This window comes from Bos indicus x Bos taurus, chromosome 4 (genome assembly GCF_003369695.1).
Source record: "Bos indicus x Bos taurus breed Angus x Brahman F1 hybrid chromosome 4, Bos_hybrid_MaternalHap_v2.0, whole genome shotgun sequence".
Taxonomy (NCBI): Eukaryota; Metazoa; Chordata; class Mammalia; order Artiodactyla; family Bovidae; genus Bos; species Bos indicus x Bos taurus.
Genome location: NC_040079.1, coordinates 68,037,304 through 68,056,124, shown reverse-complemented (window position 1 = coordinate 68,056,124; position 18,821 = coordinate 68,037,304). Strand labels below are relative to the sequence as shown.

The following is an 18,821-nucleotide window of genomic DNA, read 5'->3' as shown; positions in this document are numbered from 1 at the left end:
GGCTATCTCTTGGGGAAAAATACTGCATGTCTAAAACATCATGTTGAAATATAAATATTTTGCTGTTTCTAGAGACTGAGACTATAGATAATTAAAGTTTTGATCATATTGCCTCTTTTATTACTATTTGAGGTAAAAATGACTGAAGCAACATAAAAGAGTTGTATTCTAGCCTTTGTTCTGCCTCAATCTGATCACTTGTCAAACCATGTAACCTCTCTGGGGTTTTGGTGTTCTTTATTTGCAACAGGCTGGTTTAGAAAAGGTGATTTGTTATTGTCCAATTAAATTATATTTAGAGGCTTATATATTCCTGAGGTAGAGGAAATTCAGCTCCATTTATAAATCAGCTTAGAGGTGACCACACCCAAATGCAAAATTCCAAGTATTAGAAGGAAGTACAGAATTACAGTTGATGTCTTTACTTTTATGACTTTTACCTTTTATGTTGTAATGAGCACATTTAGGTGTCCAGGGAAATATGTAAGTAACATCGGCAGAAGAATAAATCACAGGCAACTTACTTAAAGGATTTGTGTCCTACATTTACTACTCTTTATCATATACATTAAGAAAGAATTTTTAAATGCTTCATTAAAAAGCAGTCCATGATTATGCATACCTTTTAGTCCTATGTCAAAAGATTTGCTTTTCAGAACTTAGATATTAGCTAATGTAATATAAGATAATGACCAAGCACAACAATTTTATTCACATAGCTATGAAGTCAATTAAGTGCAAGTTGATGATTTAAGAGAGCATTTTAAGCATTTCTTACCTTAATTTCCAGTACATTTTCATTGCCTACTGAGATCATCACTGGCTTTTCAAAAGGCTTAAACACAGGATTATGTACATAAATGAGATCAAAGTATTTGGAATGGATCCCATCTAACATGAAAAAGGCTTTGGTTTTCAGGGGGAGTTGTAGGTTCAGCTGTTCTATTGAAGGAGTTGTACAGCAGATTATCTCTGAATTAGAGCGATGTTGACATGCCTATAGTAAGACACCAATTATTCACTGTAAACAGAACACAGCTTGACATCATCAACAGCAACTTTCACATTTCACTGTTTCAATCAATTGAAAATATACATTATATGAAAAAAAATCTCCATTTAAAAACTCACTAATATTGAAGAACACATTTCTGGAAACGACGGATGTAAGATTATCTAAACAATCCAGCCTTAAAGGAGCTACAAAGCTTCACTTGCTGGGAAGATGTAAGCTATTCTATCTGAAGCTGTCTCGTTCCTCTGTCACTTTATCTTCCTTAAGAAGACAGGAGTCACCAGGAGGGTGGCTGCTTATGAAACAGCTATTGCAGAGTGGGAAGCTGAACTTTGTACAATTTAAGTCCTGTTCGCATCTTAGCTTTAAACCAACCTTTACGAATTAGGGCAAAGCCCTCACTTGGAAACTCAGTTGCCTCATTTAGAAATTAACATTAAAATGTTATTCACAGTGTGGAATACTACAAGGTAAAGTGCTTTGTCAACTGCCAAGCACCATATGGTTCACACTGTAATTAATTATGTAGCAAGATCATCTTATTAGTGTGTTTTAAGCTATCAATTACTGAGTGCCAGGTTCTGTGCAAAATATTTTACAAGGCTGGTGTCATTTAATTCTCACAATAATCCTATGAGGTAGGTGCTAGAGCTTTTTGAGCTGATATCATCAGACCAGGTCACAAAGCTCTGAGTAGCAAAGTAAAGAACATAAATCCTAGACCACTGGCTCTAAAATTCACATGACTCCCATGCTGTGTGGTTTCTTGTTCACTCTGTATTCTACATTGGTCAAACTTTTCCTATCCTATTTTACAAAGGTTCTGCTATCATTATTTCATGTCCTTTCATCTTTCATTAAAAATTTTCCCCTTTGTAATTCTGATTTATAGAAGTTTGGAAAATGTAGTTTCCTCTTGATTGTGCTTAGACGAAACCAGCAACACAAAGTGATGCATTTAAGGTTAAATGGTTGCATTTTTCCCTCCAAGGAAAAGACAAACAAGCAACAACATCCCTTAGATTTCCTTTTCTTTGACAAGTAGAGTTGGAGATAAAACAATTACTTATGTCCACAATAGAAAAATACTCAGGATATACAGAAAAAGCACAAACAAAACTGGATATTTGATATTTTCTTTTAAAAATAATTAAAAAATTGTTCTTTATTGAAAAATGTGTGCTATATGCAGATAAAGAAAAATGATATACAGACATAATATGTATAAAATATTACTTAGTTTTGTATCAAATTCATATTACAATGCTAAAAGCTATCCTATGATCTTGAAAAAAGGAAATGAACAACTTTACTGCTATTACAATAATTTTCTATGTAACAAGAAATTTGAAAATTAACAAACTTCTGGCTTCTGGGGCATAATGTATGTTAACAAATTAATATGCATTTTGTTAAGAAGGTGATCAATATTTTTATTTTAAATGATCTGAATTTGTTAGACTGGAAATTTACTCTGGCTGGATCAGTAAATCTAAATCAGACCTGACCAAGAGTTTTCATCTGTTAAATAATGAATGGCTTCAATTCATCATGGTCAGCTTCAGATTCTACAAGAATCAGGGAATATGGAAAGAACACAGGTCTCTTTATGAGATTTTTTTGCAAACAATAGTCAAATAGACCCACTGAATTTTTCATTCCTGTCCAAATTGAATCCATTGTTCTATTTAATATCTTTGTGGCTAAAATAACAAAATTTACATTTCCAGATATGCAAACAGATAAGATTCTAATCTTCTACTGTTGTTTCAATCTTCTTTGTCACACCTAGGAGGTTTTTAAAAACTACATATTACAAATGAATGAACGATGTCACATGTCATCATAATGTTGGTGAGGCAGAGGAAAGAAATCTTAGGCATGATTTTAATAATGTAACCTCAGTGTGAATTAGATAAACTAATAATTTCTCAGACTTCTACTTTAAAAAGTTGCATGCCAACACCAAAGGGGGTTATTGTTATTTTTATTGGTTAATGAAAAATTGCTATGCCTGGTTGTGGAGAACTGATGTCCTTTAAATTAATAGTGGTGGTATTCTAACTTTGTTTGTGGCCATGTGCAGGGATTGGTTTCAAAGCTCTCTACTTCATATGGGGACTCCCTAGAGTATAATCTCTCAGGAATATTATAAAAATCTAATAATACTCTTTAGAGGTGATGCAATGTGGCTGATTGAGAAGGTCAAGAAAAATCTTATTTGAGATGACCTTATTGTTTGGTGATTTGGCTTGACATTTTTAGCCCCAAATTGGTTTTTGTAATTAAAGCACACTGCGGCCTTAGCCTTCAAGAAATATTGGATGGGAATCTAAAAGGAAGTGCTGTAATTCAATCTATTACCTCCCCAATCAAGACTCTGCCTGAGAGGGGGCACTTAGAACTTTCCTAAGTTGCGTGTACAAGTCTGACTAGATTATGGGTATTTTATATCAGAGAAAAACAACAAAATATATAATCTTCAAAATAACTCCAAACTTCCTAAAGTCTGAAGTAAAACTGCCACTTCAATGTGACCCAAAACTGTCAGAGCACAAAATAGGTCAATTTAAGAAGGAATTCAGATAAATTCTGATGGACCTTGCAAATAAAAGAAAAAAGGTGAAGAAGTGTTACACATCATACCCACTCTAGGACATAAGTATTTTAATGTTCTTTTTCATTATTTGATAACATGCTAACAAAAGGACAAGAGGCATGGTTAAGAAGGGATATGAAAGAAAACACCGTACCACTTAGGAAGACATGGATGCTTTGGCAAGATTAAGGGCTTTACCCAGGGGTTTTATTAGACCAAAAAGGTTGATGTTCTATGGGGCATTATAAAAAGGAGGATAGGGAAATGTTTTGGTTTGAATGTTTGCATCCTCCTCAAATTCATATTTGGAACTCTAATCCCTCACATGATGGTATTTGGAGATGGGGCCTTTGGGAGGTAAGTAGGTCATGAGAGTGAAGTTCTCATGATGGAATTAACACCCTCATAAGAGGAGACACAAGAGAGCTTGCTTACTCTTTCTTTCCCCTCCATGTGAGGATACAATGAGAACATAATCAGCTACAAACCAGGAAGTGGGCCCTCCTCAGAAAGCCAGATCTGCTGGCACCCTGGTCTTGGACTTCCCAAACTGTGAGAAAAAATAAATGTTTGCTGTGTAAGCCACTCAGTCTATGGTATTTTTGTTATAGAACCCTGAACAGACTAAGACAGGGATGATGTAGTTTGCATTTGTACTGACTGTTTTTTAAAAAACACTGCCTCAAGTTGATAATCATTATTTGTGTCTAAACATTATGTGTGAGTGTGTTTTATGTTAGCCTGAGACTAGATATTTTTAGTTGTTGAATTAAAAAAATCCTATTGACTACATGCAAGTAAGACAAATAGCAGACATTAAAGGCAAAACTGAAATGTCTCTGGTACCCTGAAAGCTGGCAGTAGAGGCAGAGATGCAGAGTTCTAAGCACAACTATCACGTAGAGGACTTACCACTGTAAAGTTCCTTCCGGCTTCATGCACATTTATTACCATCCTTAGGACACTAACTGAATTCAGGTTTTTTCCAACACCTGTTATTGTACTCCCACCACTGGGAGCAAAATAAAATAGAAAAATAGCTATGAGAGGTTCTTTCTCTATCAAGTATTTTAAGAGAGAAATGAAATTAAATCACATGTAGTAACTACAAGTTACAGCCACAACTGAAGTCAAATGAAAGTTCAGTGGTAAATTTTCTTTGGAAATAACTTATTTAACCTGGAAATATTTAAAAAATTCATTATTTCCTAAGCTGAAGGAATGAATTTCTTTTTATTCACCAAACACACAAAAGAAATATTTTTTCCTGTCTGAAAAAAAAACAGAGAAAAATGAATTTAACTACTGTTGCTAGACTGATTGAAATAACAGAAATAAGGCAGACTGAAATGGGTCCAATGAGATACTGATTTGGAGGGAGTCTGGTATTGGCTCAGACAGTAAAGAATCTGCCTGCAATGTGGGAGACCTGGATTCGATCCCTGGGTCAGGAATATCTCACAGAGAAGGGAATGGCAACCCAATCCAGTATTCTTGCCTGGAAAATTCCATGGACAGAGGAACCCTGGCAAGCTATAGTCCACGGGATCACAAAGAGTCGGACAGGACTGAGTGATTAACACACTGGTATAGGGAAAAGCTGTGTGTAAATTAGGTAAGGAAAAATACACTGTAAAATGGACAGAAAAAGGTGATTCCACTTTTAGGCACTAAGGTTAGTAAAGAATTAAAATGTACATAATATAAGTGCTTAAATACTATGATGTTCAGTTAAATTGTTTTAACGAAATCTATTTAGATTAGGATAAAATGGCATGAACTAGCATTGATAAAGTCAAATTGTACTCAGAACCTGACTGTAGTTTTCACGCCTGAATTGGAAAGGTATCCTTCAAAAGAAATGCAATAGTATCAAATCCAGAAATAAAACTATCTTCCTTTTGACTATTTGGCAGCCAATCACCCTCAAGTTCATTATTTTCTTATACCCATCAGAAACTTTTACTTACCTAATAAAAGATTTGGTGGGATGTATTTCATAGACAATGGGGTCTTCCCGGTAAATGAAGCTGTTCACCTCTCGGTTGGCTAAGTCAATTTTCAACTTAACAGAAAACTCAGTTGGAGCACTTTGGGCTGGGGTATAACATTCGAGAATACTATGTGAAACACTGAACAAAAAATTAAGAAAATGGATCTTCATTAATAAGACACACATATATTAGAATTATATCCATAAGTCAAAAAGGACATGAGTCAATAGCACCTAAATGGGAATTTCTAGGGGGAAAAAAGCTCTTTTTAATGTGGGGTGTTTGCATTTGACTAGATCCCAGACTTAGCTTTGTTGTAGGCAAGCCATCCAACTTAAAACTATTTGGGATTTTAAGCAATTTTTAAAGTTTTGGTACTTGATTTAAGCTTTCCCATCTCTTAAGAAGCAGAAACGTACTTCCTAACCTAGTCTCCCTCATGGCTCTCACCACCCCAAAGTGATCTGATCTAATTGTAAATCTTGATGGAAATGTTTATTGTCAATTAACAGAACCTCACAGCTTATAGCATAGGTGGGATACTAAGTATAACAATAAAGAAGGTGGATGGGAAGACAAACTTACAAGTGGAATTAATAAACCATAAGGGAAGGGTAGGAAAAACAGCAAAAAGGAGTAGAGGGATTCGGGAAGGAAGAAGTTTTTAAAGGTTAGGACAGTAAATAATAAACCTCTTGTCTTTTTGCCACAAAATAACAATATTTTCTTGATTTGTTAGGTACAAATATTAATCCAACTTGACTGATGAAACAAAAGATAAACTACAACACCTTTTTAAAGTACATGTTTTTCCACCAATTGAAATGTGTCTTGAATTTCCACTGTTTAGGTGCTTTCCAGTTAATGTAAGTAAAGTGCCACCAGTTTTTGGACCATAATTTGGAGAAATACTTGTTATTATAGGATCCTGAATAAGAGATAAAAACAAAATAAAATAACCTGTCAATTTTATAACTCTAAGTAGATTAAGTAATAATTTAATATCCTAGTTCATGAGAAAATGAATGCCCAGACTTACCACATAGGAAAACGCACTATACTCTACTGAGCCACGGCTGTTTGAAATAACTATGGACATATTGAAATGTTCATTCATTGCAGGACCAACTGTGCATTTCAACCTGAAAAAGCGAAGTTTTAAATAAGTCCAAAGGCATTTTCTGGCTTGGTGTTTTATATTAAGAGTTATTATCTCCAAATAGTGAGCTGACTACTCTAAATAGCAAGCAGAGTTTCCAAGTAAGCATCAAGACTGAAAATTGTATAGCTCTATTTCTGTACTATTATGCTAAACTTTATATTGACTGTCTTGTATTATTCATACAGACAAAACAGGAAATGTTAAACATCATCGATGTAGAACTCACCAATCGAAAAGTTCATAATAATCTCAGTCTAATCCTCTACAATTGTAGGCATAATGTTTGGCATACTCATAGAAATGGTATTTTGATAGCATACAAAACAATGCGCTGATTACAACTAAGCAGAAATCTCCCCTTCAAAGTATGTCAAAAGATGCCTTTTTGTGGTTATACACATTTATTTAATAACGATAATGATAAAATAAAAATAGGCTTTCCACAAAATTACTTTTAAATTAATATTATTATAATCCTAAAAAGTATAATTTGCTTTATTAAGAAACTTTTAAAAATGAGGATGAATTGTGTCTCACTTTTATAGGCTCTAATTTATAAGCAATGAGCAAGAACTTACAAGGGGGATTTCTTGAATGAATTTTTTTTGCCATTAAGCTAAACAAGTATGACATTAATTGATGTTTTGGCCTCAGTAAAATAAGATGAGTAGATTTAGATCTTTGCATAACCCTGGAAGGAATTCTAGTAGGTATAAAATAACCACTTGAAAGAATAGGTCAAACTATAAAACGTCAAATGTTTGGTTATTGTTACTACATACTAAAAATTTCTGGGTTCTCTGTTCATTATGGGATTCAGATCTTATATAAGTTACAAGTAGGATATAGTAGAACAGGCACAGGTCTTGGATCAAGAGAGCTGAGTTTGAAGGCCTATTCAGCTTTTACTCTCTGAATTACCTCTACTAATCTATCTTTCTGAACTTCAGTTACCACTTTGTAAAATAGGGATAACATTGCTATTTTCTGAGATTTGGGAAAGACTACATGAGATACACTCCTTTCTGGCAAACCATTCCAGTATTCTTGCTTGCAGAATTCCATGGACAGACCATGGGGTCGAAAAGAGTCAGATACGACTGAGTGACTAACGCTTTAACTTTCCATTACAGTGTCAATAAAGATCAGCTAAATATAAACTCATCAAAAACAAGGAGTCTCAAAAGTGTGATACAGCCGCTTCACTATTTCTGAGATTCAGAAAGTGAATTTAGAAAAGAGGGTCCATATTGAGCTCTTCTCTGATTTTTATAGAAAAAACTGTTGGAAAGAGTCTCCCTATTGAAGACTTTAGATGGACCAACTCCAGCCAGTGCTACACTTTCAAATCTACCCAGACAATTTCTTGAGTTGTTACAAAAATGGTTGAAAAATTCCCAGATGCTAGATTTTTCTTTTCTTCATCTGAGTAATGTCACTTTCTCCCTCCTTAATCCTAGTGAGTAAATAGTTTTAAAAACAAAATAAATCCACAAGGGGAGTGGTGGGCCAAGACATTTTTTAACTCAAGAGATGGACTTTTGGGGCAAGTTTTACAAGTATTCATTCAAAACTAAAACCTGTTTTCCAGCCACACCCTGGCCAAGTGTTTTTAGGTCCTTACATGTTTGTTGTGCTCTCAGTTAAGGTTAAGGTGCAGCTCTCATTGCCAAGGAGAACTCTGGTTTTCTTCAAGTCAAATTTATTATTCCTCTTGAATCCAAAGTCCCAGCCACAAACAGTCAGTGTTGTCCCTCCTTCAAGGGGGGCACTAGTTGGAAAAACCTATAAGGACAATATAGAACTTAAAAAGAGCGAGTACATTATTATCTTTCATATGTGTGGAAAACAGACAGACAAAATACGTATCCTCAAAGAATCTGAAATCCTTCCTTCTCCCATTATCTAAAAAAACTGAATTTTCACTGAAGGAAAAAGGGACACAAATCTCAGAGTATCTGGAACAAACATTAAAACTATCTGTCAGGTTGATGAAACAAGTTGTTTTCAGAAAATTTAGAGATGAGAAAGAAGCCAAATTCAGCCTAGGTGGGGATGAAAGGCCTTTTTGGGATGAAGTAGACACACTTTGGGCCCAAACTTTACATTTTATATAACCCATACTTTTATATGCTTATATAATCTGGGCCTCCAGATTGAACTCTGATGAAAACTCCTTCATGGGTCCTAGAAGCCAAGCACCAATATATGCCTTGTTCTGAGTACCAGCTGGGTATATGCTACATGCATATTGTTGCTATGGTATTCCCCACCCAGAGGAGAAAGTCATGCAGTAAAAATACTTCTTTCTGTACCCAGTGTTTTCACAGTTGCATTTAACAGCTTTCAGAATATCAGTCACGTATATGGTATTTAATACATATATGCCATTCATTCATTCACTGCTGCTGCTGCTGCTTAGCCACTTTAGTCGTGTCTGACTCTGTGCGACCCTATGGACTGTGGCCTGCATGGCTCCTCTGTCCATGGGATTCCCTAGGCAAGAGTACTGGAGTGGGTTGCCATGCCGTCCTCCAGGGGATCTTCCCAACCCAGGGATCGAACCTGGCTATCCTGCATTGCAGGCCAGATTCTTTACCACTGAGCCACCAGGGACGCCCCTATTCATTCACTATTTATTTATAAATCATCTGCTATGTGCCAGGCATCAATAAATGAATAAGTGAACTTATTTTACTTAATAATTACTTATTCTTAATTCACATTTATTACTAACTACCATTTTTTTCCTTTAAATATAGTCACTATTTGATATATACCAGCTGGTTAGTTAACAAGCTAAAAATGATGTAACATTTAATATAGTCAACATATTCTGTTAGAAATAGATAAAAACAGAATTGGAGAGGGCCTCAAGTGTGATCTGTATTATAGCAAAGTTTCTAATTATTTCTTTTGGCATCATTGTATATTTCATTTCTAGGATTGACTTATTTACTTCAGGCTCAGTATTACATAATAATAGGTTCCTTTTATTATTGCAGGCTTATCTTTGGTGTATTAAAAGTAAAACAAATTCGTTAATAAAAATTTGGCAACTGTGATATAAGATAGCACTAGGCTCTTATGAAGTCTACAAGACAACTATTTTTAGGCTAAAACTATTAAAACAAAACAAATTTCCATGTTAAAAATAAGCTTCTCCTCAGCAGCTTTGTGACAATTGAGAAAGGAAATACTCTTTTGGGGGGACATATTGTAAATTGTGCTGTAAAGTACAATGGTGGGAAAACATAGCACTGCTATACAGGCAACTCAAAAATCAGTAAGGGCATTTGCTGAAGACTAGTTAGTGAAAGTGTAAAAGTGATTCTTTTACACTTTAGAAGAGCTTTTAGCAAAATTCAAATCTGCAAATGTTACCATCCCTCCCAAGTAAATAACCGCAAACCAATGTCATACCCTTGTTGTCAAACCCCTGTAAAAGTCTTAGCCTAATGCCTTTATATAGCTACTTTACCCATGAAATCCATTATACAGTTGTGCCTTTCATGAAAATTTACCTCGTCCATGTCTAGCCAATGAGAATTGCTAGAAAAAAAATCTGTTTATTATTATGTTAGAAATTCAGTAGGAGAGAAAAAGACATCTAACCCTCCAGGGCTCTCTTCAGCCTGAGGCAGGCACACAGCTGTTATTTCCTCTTTTAATGAGGAGTCTTCCCCACTGAAAACAGCTGCCTAAGGCTGATGTTGGCCCGATCCCACTGCCTAGATCTCCCCTTTCTATGTAAAAACTGAGGTCTGTCACTCCACGTTCATCATCACTTTCTATATAAGACAAAGGGATTGTGTGATGATTTCAGAAAAGACACTGAGAGTTGGTCAATTGGTGTGCTGGCAACAGATGTGGGTGCTAAGAATATAAAACCTCTGTGAGATCATCAGGATTTGAAAGGCCAGCTTTTCTTAGCTTTTCTCTCCTGGCTGAAAATTAGAGGCAGGCAACTGAGCTATTCTGCCTTAGCTTACGGGGTAACGTTCACTCTTCCGGGGGAAAAGGAAAGACACAGTCTTGGACTACACACCCTGGGACAGAACCAACAATGGGCTGGCAAACTGTGTTATCCTGAGGGTAGAGAAACTCTGTGAGAAGGAAATGAGTGTACGGCATAAAGCCACAGAGGCTGGGTCTGGATAGGGTAGAAATAGCCACAAAAATAGCTATTGTCCTTAAACAGGTGAAAATGATTTAAATGATCATGTTTTCAAAACCCATCAGGATAATACATGAGAAAATTAAAATAACAACAACAACCTTGGAAAATTAAAATCTGTCTCTTCAGTAAATGTCACAAATATATTGGTGGCAGTGTACTGCAGAAAAGAGATAAAATATCTCATGTCCCTCATAAGATATCACTGCTGCTTCTTATCTGAGTCTTCTGATCAATTAATAAACTGTTTTACTGTCTCACGGGACTGAACTCTAATCCTACAAGATATGACAATTTTATCCTAATAAATTCAGAATATATTGGAAAGTGCTCTTTCTTTTCTGAAGCATTTTCATTGCTCTTTAAGTACAAGATCAGATAACATGCTTGAAACAAAATAATGGGCTTGCACTCCTGAAATATTTCATACGTGGGACTGCAGAGAATCTCAGCCACTGAACATCATGTACCTTGAAAAGCAGGTTGACTTACATTTATAGGAAAGTGAAACTCTACATATTAGCTGGGTTTTGTGCCTGCAGCATTTAAGACAGATAAGAAAAAGATGAATAATCTGTCTTATTCTTTGCAGTAAGAATGCTAAATGTCATGCTCTAGTGCAGCATGAAATCTTCCTAACAACTATGAACCAAAAGGGATTTATGGACTCAGCTGCACTACTTTCTTTCTAACTGTACAGCCCAAGCCTCAGTGAATTGTGTGTGATACAACCCAACCTTTTAAAAATTTCCAGTTAGAGTGCTGGAGTTAGGGAAGGTGGAGGAGGGGAGATTCAAACATTATGAGAGAGTCTAGTTCCAGAAAATTCTAAAATATTTACTGTTTTTAACCATTTTAATGTAGCTTTCATAAATATTAATAACAAAAGGTGGTAAACTGGTCAAAATTAGATGTTTCATTTGTACAGGTTCTCAACCTGCTTTTTATTTAAAACAGCAGGTTGGTTGTTTTTGAAATGAAATTGTTGTGATTTAATTGCATACGCATACATGCACACACACACACACACACTCCCCATGCCTTTCATGGAATAGCTGCATTCAGATTCCTGGTGTCTCAAACTGCCAAAGCTATGTGTTTTTAAAAGTATAAAACTGCATGTGGTTTTAAAAGTGTATTAAACACACAAACAAAAAGTGCATAAACACTACAGATTTAAATTTGTTGTAATATCTTCTCGTTTATTCTCTAGCTGATCAAGCTGAGGCTTAATAATTGTGTCACACCTAACAGAAAATGATTTGGTTTAAAACCCAGTCACCCAGTACAAATCTTTGCCCAAACCGTAGCTAAATGAAAACAGCCATGTGCTTGGGGGCAGATCCTGTTCTAACTTGCACACTCTGTTTACTTGGGCTTGAACCAGGCGACCGACCAAGATCTTTAACTCGATTCTTTCACATGCATCATTTATTATTACCGAAGTCCAACTGTTCCACATGCAGGCAGAGAAAACACACACTGAGTCCTTACCAGGTTAGTAGCTTCAAGCAAAATGTGTTTGAATCAAGAAAGAAATTTTTACAAATTGCCATGGAGATTTTCAGAGCACCAAATACATGCTTAAGCAAACAAGGCAACAGAGAGAGACTGTGTCTACAATATCATGGCTGAAGTGCACTGCTAGAAGCTCAGTTTTCTAAGAGCAGGAGGTACTTTTGTCTTGTTTGGGAATATGTCCCCCCAGTGTCTAGAAGAGAGACAGCTGTGTGGTAGGCACTCAGTAAATGTTTCTGGAATGAATTAAAGAATGAATTGGCTTGCAGAGTATAGAAGTTAGTGAGGTTATCAGCTGTGTCTTTACTTCTCTTCCATGAACTTTGAGAGAAGGCACACAGCTACCTATGTGTCCACCATCCACTTGCCTCCCAACTTGCCCTGAGAAGTAACCTCTACTCTCATCAATGATGAGACAGCCACCATCTATGCGTTGGAAAGAACAAAACCCCGTTTGCCTGCTCCAGCATGGCTTGGACCTCTAGCTTGCACGGTCCAGGTTAGGGTTCTGTGTTATGATGACTAGATCCCTATGTATGATGGAGGCTTATGTCTGGGCACCTGGTAGATAAAGTAGCTGGTGAGGAATCAGAATGGGCAGGTCAGAAGGGAACAGGTCCCAGTGTGAGGAAATGCGGAGCAGTGTTGCTCTCTAGCCACTACTCTTCTATTCACACATCTGCTAAGGGAGAGCAACTGCCTAAGGAGAGTGTGAAGCACGCACTTCAAGTTCAGGGTCCAGGGGCTTGTGCCCAAAGACACCCTAAAGGGAGAACCTGGAGGGAGGGAGGTGGTGCTTGGGCTGATGCCTCACAGACAAATGAACACTTTGATTTTGAATTTTTTAATCCATGGGATTTATGCTTTCCAAAACAAAACACATACGACAGTTGACAGAGACTCCTACCTTGTAGATTGTTGGCAGACAGGTCTCTTGAGTCCACGTTCCACTGGAGCATTCCTCCAATCGCACACATTTATCATGGCACCAGCCACATTGCACAAAGGAAGGGGCTGAGAGGCACTGACTGCAGGACTGGAAATGTTCACAGCCCAGGCCATTCAGCGGGATCTTGGTGATCTGTGAAGACAAGTGATGGAAAGAGCTTCCAGAGGAGGGTTTTGTTTCCTTGTTAAATAAAAACTAAATACATCAAAGATACATACAAATATAATTTTACAGAGTCTAACAGAGATGCCACTTATGTGTGCACATCATGTAATAATGCTAATATGATTAAACTTAAAAAAACTTTTTTTCCTTCCTTCCACTTTTGGCACATATGTGATAAAAGTAACTATTACTGTCCAGTGAACACAAGCATTATCACGCAATGTTAGAGGTTCTATTTAGTGGGGAAAAGTTTGAGATGATATACTTTTCAAAAAAATTTTTCTTGGAGTATAGTTGATTTACAGTATTGTATTAGTTTCTGCTATACAACAAAGTGAATCAGTTATACATATACATATATCCACTCTTTTTTGATTTTTTTCCCATACAGGTCATTACAGATTATTGAGTAGAGTTCCCTGTGTTATACAATAGGTCCTTATTAGTTATCTATTTTACACATAGTAGTGTATATATGTCAGATCCAATCTCCCAATTTATTCCTCCCCTGCTGAGATGATTTTAAAATAACAAGAGAGTATAATTTAAGCTACTGGAAAACACACTTGAACCTCTGGGAAATTCTAAGTAAGGTTACATATCATTCTGGCACCAAAATGCACCTCCTCTCAGGGAAAAGGGATTATTGGCCAGCATAATCTCTTCCAACATACACTTCAGGAGTTATCTGCCTGCACTAGAGTTCTGCCCTTAGGACTGTAATTCTCATTTTGTGTGTTTGTGTTTCTCATTGAGAAATATAGGACAAAAGGAGAAGTTTACCTCATGAAGATGACCTCCCATAGGTCCAATTTTCCCCAAGTAAAAATTTAACTTGATTTTAGGAGATGTCTGGAATACTCAGGAAAGAGCTTCATAGAAGAGAGATAAATCCAGATGAAGGGAGAAGTTAAAAAGGACCATGTGACAATGGCTGTAAATATCCACTCAGGAGGAACCACATTGATGGAACCTTCTTATGGAACAGGGCTTACCTTCTTCCCAGTGACAACCAGTGTATAGCCATTCTGGTTTAGCGGGTGCTCCACAATCACTTCTGGAGACACAGGGTGGGAATCCAGGTGAAAATTCACATGAGGAGTTAATGATCCTGATCGAGAAACCACAACCTGAGAAACAAACCAGAAAGCACTCTTAGTCCAACAGTCCAACAAGCTCAGTTTAAATATACTATCAGGGGAAAACGTGGATGATAATGGTAATACCAGATTAGATGAGCTCATGGATGTTTGAACGATATGCCCAACAGTTTATTGCACTGTAAATCAATACATCTTCTAATCTCCTGCCTTGAAGACAATTCATTTGAACCCCCAAGACAGAGTTTTGCCTATGATCTTTTAATGATTTCTAGGAAAGGAGATCTTCCAGCCATTCAGCCAGCACATGCAGACACATGCTCACGATTGTACTGGGAACTGGAGGAGCCAAAACTCACCCCAGAAGACCTCACTTATGCTATAAGGATTCTGGATTATTTTTAAATCTATCCTCCTGACCCTCCCACCAGGCAGCTTCCCTTGACGTACAGGAAAGTGTAGTGAACAGGGAGTCTGGAGACCTGGAACTGGTTCCAGCTTTGCTACCCTTTAGCCATATTTATAGATCTTTTGAGGTCGAAATTGGCCCTCAGCTAACTTTGAAATGATGTGCTGTCATTTCTTATAAACCATTGTCCCATCGTACATTATTACTTTGGTTATAAATAAGGTTCTGCTTCTTGGCCTGGTTTTATAATAAGACCTGATGGTTTTAACAATGTCTTGGAAAGGAGATTTGATGAGTGGTGTCATTCTTGTTGTCAGGTATTTCTAATTTGGGATGGTTCTCAGCTATAAAATTCCATCAGTCCAGTCGCTAGAACCCAGTAATAATGAAGTCCAGGTATAAGATCAGAAGAAGGTGAACACTCAGACTACAGGAGAGCTTAGACGCACTCTCATTCTTAAATAGGCCATAACATTCTATCCACAGGAAGGTGCACAATGTTGAGCATAGCTCTGGGCTTGAAACCAACTTTATGAAATTGCTTGACATCCAAATACCCTTTTACATTTCACTGAAACGGCATTTGTTTGCCACGTTTGAATCATGGGACAAATGTGGGCATCTGTGAGATTGAGATTAAATAATAAACCACTTCTACCTCAGCTTTCTTATCCATAAAATGGGAATGAACTGCTTAGTACTCTAACAAACACACAACATAAAAATGTTCTGGGGAACCAGTAGTAAATTTTTTCTTCAGCACAATAAAGGAGCTATTTACCCTGAAACAATTTGGGAAGATTCCCCAAATCCCTAATTTGCTCCCACAGACTGGATTGTTGATAGAGAAATGGACCAAGTTCACACAGGGCTGTAAAAGTTAAACATCATGACTTTTTTTTCAAACATTTGCTCTACACCAAACACTCAACACGTTCAAAACAACTCCATTAAGCAGGGTGGCTATATTTGCACAGAAACTAAGTGATAGACTGAAGGTCATTTGGTTGGAATGGAAAAGAATGGAAACTACTGTTATTCCTAAATTTAGGGCCAAATAGTTATTTGTGACTTTTGTAGGGAATGCAAAAAAAAAAAAAAAAAAAAAATCAGTTACCAGTGCTACCTCCCGCTGGTGCTGGTTTCAAGCAGAATATCAGAACACCAGACGTCTAAAGCTTCTACACCAAATTATTTCAGTTAACCATTTTTTTCTATCTTGACTTATTTCTGGTGCTCATCACCTCTTGTTTTTCCTACCCCTCATGCTCCCCTGCTCCCCATTTAAAAAAAAATATTTCTCTGATTGTTGTCAATCACTTCAAACTGCAAAGGGAAAAAAATTCCTTTTCTCACACACAAGTAAAAACCAAAACAACATAAGAGCCTCTTTTAATAAACTGATTCTGTTCTCTGCCTCATTCTGTGCTTTCTACTTCAATGGAGATTATTCATCCTTCTGAACCTTCCTATAGATATTTGAATTTTGTGTCTGTTTCTCTTATACCTTCCCTTCTATTCAGACCTCCTACATAACGATCAGCTCCTACTTTTTTTTCTCGTATCTTTTTGATCTCTTTAATATCATTCCCCATATCTACAATAAGCAATCTCTTCTTAATTTAATAGGTCATCATCTTTGACTTTGGGCTTCCCTGGTGGCTCAGATGGTAAAGAATCCACCTGTAGTGCAGGAGATCTGGGTTTGATTCCTGTGTTGGGAAGATCTCCTGGAGAAGGGAATGGTTATCCACTCCAGTATTCTTGCCTGGAAAAATCCATGAACAGAGGAGCCTGGCAGGCTACAGTCCATGGAGTCCCAGAGAGTCAGAGACGACTCAGTGACTAACACTTACTCTTGACTTTATCAAATATGGAAGCCCAATCAAATATCCATTTCCCAGAAAGAATTAATATTTCTCTTTTCACAAAGATGTTCTTTGCACCACTGGAACTTGGATAGATTGATTTGGTTCATTACCTGTTAAGACTCTTTATCTGGAGAACACCATATATGATGGTAACTGAGCCAGGCATTGTGTTAAGTGCTTTAAATATGTATTTTGTTTAGTCTTCACTATAAGCCTACAGGGTAGGTACTATTATTTTCCATAAAGAAAATATGATAGAGAATTTTAGCTAGAAAGTACAAGTCAGGTTTCCAAGGAACTTTCTCTCATGCCAGAAACTGTTTGCTTGACCTCTTCTTAAACACTCAAATATACTCTTGGAGCACCAGAGTAAACACCAATAAAAAACTTCAACTCTGAGCTCCCAAGAGCCACTTGTGAGTCAAAGCATTAAAACAAATTTCACAATATGTTTGCCTTGCCAAATACTCCTTGTTTCAGTAATCTTGGCTGTACAAGTTAAGTGTGCTTAAAGAGAAAGACTCCACATCTAGATAGTTTCTGATAGCACAGAGGAAATGTTATTAGTACAGCCGACAAGTTCAAAACTTTTGATCATGAACTAGGATGAGTGTGGCTTGGTATAAAAAATGAGATGAAACAGAGAAGACATGAAAGCTGGGGAAAAGTGAGATGACTGCATGGAGTCTCAAGCAGAGGTTATGTCACAGATGCAAATACCTTTTCAGTTGATCATTAGCCCTTTCTCTGGAAGGATACCTATTGCTATAAAATGCCAAGAATGTGTTTTCTATCATTAACTCCTCACTTTCTCTTCTTGCTAAAATTCTAAGTAATTGGGTAACCACTTTAACTCTCAAAATACTCCTGAAGCAATGTTTGCAAGAAATAAGGAGTTCCTTTTGGTTGTCATGGAGATATTTCTAAGGACAGAACAAAATCCAGCTTTTAAATTTAATTCTTATGATAAATCACCTGGCATTCTTAGAACAATCAGTAAGAAATAGAGACCAGCAATTATATTTTGAGTTTCTACTGTGTTGACAATTAATGCCCTATAAACGGGATTCCACAGAGTTCTCTTGCCCTCTTTCCACCATGTGAGTACCCAGCAAAAAGATGGCAATCTGTGGACCAGGAAGCAGACTCTCACTAGACACCACATCTGCTGGCATCTTGATCTTGGAATTCCCAGCCTACAGAATTCTGAGAAATAAATGTTTGTTTTTTAAAGCCACCTAGTATGTTAATTTGTTACAGCAGCCCAAACTGACTAAAACACCAGCAATAGGTTTATATCTTAAGTATGTGAAAGAAATTGATATTTGTCTAGAAAGAAATCAGATACGAAGAGCTTTGTTTCAACCACGGTAAACATCGAGCTTTCTAGAACTAAAAAAATGAAACATAAGAAGTGGAAATCACTGATTGGTGCTGACAACTTAAAATTAGAAGTAGTAATACAAAGTACCAGGCGGCAAAAGTTGAATTAAATGAAACTTTGCTTTGTTCTGTCACTCTTTTTGGTAAAGGGGCATAAGTGTTTCTATACCAACCTGATACTACAAAGGCCAGGATATGTACAAATAGCAATATTCTTTATGATTGTAGTATCAATGTGTGTGTCTCAATTTTTTGAAATGAGTCAAAGTGAGTCGAAATGAGTCAATACCAAATTGAGACCTCTGTAAAAAAATTCAAGCATCTAAGAAACATATAAGCTAGTAACTTTGTAACAATTTTAAAAATCCAAAACTTTCAAATCAGTATTTCAAATATAATGATTATAGGATTAGTCAATCTATACACAGAGTATATCTGTCTGAATTTCAAAGAGGCTACTGATAAATATATTTGGTTTT

The 18,821-nt window shown here is 36.6% G+C and overlaps 1 protein-coding gene across 3 annotated transcripts in view; it reads right to left on the bottom strand.

The window, feature by feature from the left end:
* Positions 1-18,821, bottom strand: part of MET (MET proto-oncogene, receptor tyrosine kinase) — a 114,866-nt gene that overhangs the window by 31,303 nt on the left and 64,742 nt on the right. For all 3 annotated transcript variants that reach the window (XM_027539596.1, XM_027539598.1, XM_027539597.1), the window contains exons 4-11: positions 14,575-14,709; positions 13,373-13,546; positions 8,395-8,555; positions 6,648-6,750; positions 6,400-6,536; positions 5,585-5,746; positions 4,527-4,626; positions 779-997 (exon numbers count right to left, since the gene is read on the bottom strand). In XM_027539596.1, the coding sequence (XP_027395397.1) occupies positions 779-997; positions 4,527-4,626; positions 5,585-5,746; positions 6,400-6,536; positions 6,648-6,750; positions 8,395-8,555; positions 13,373-13,546; positions 14,575-14,709 (1,191 nt within the window). The remainder of the gene's footprint in view (positions 1-778; positions 998-4,526; positions 4,627-5,584; positions 5,747-6,399; positions 6,537-6,647; positions 6,751-8,394; positions 8,556-13,372; positions 13,547-14,574; positions 14,710-18,821) is intronic.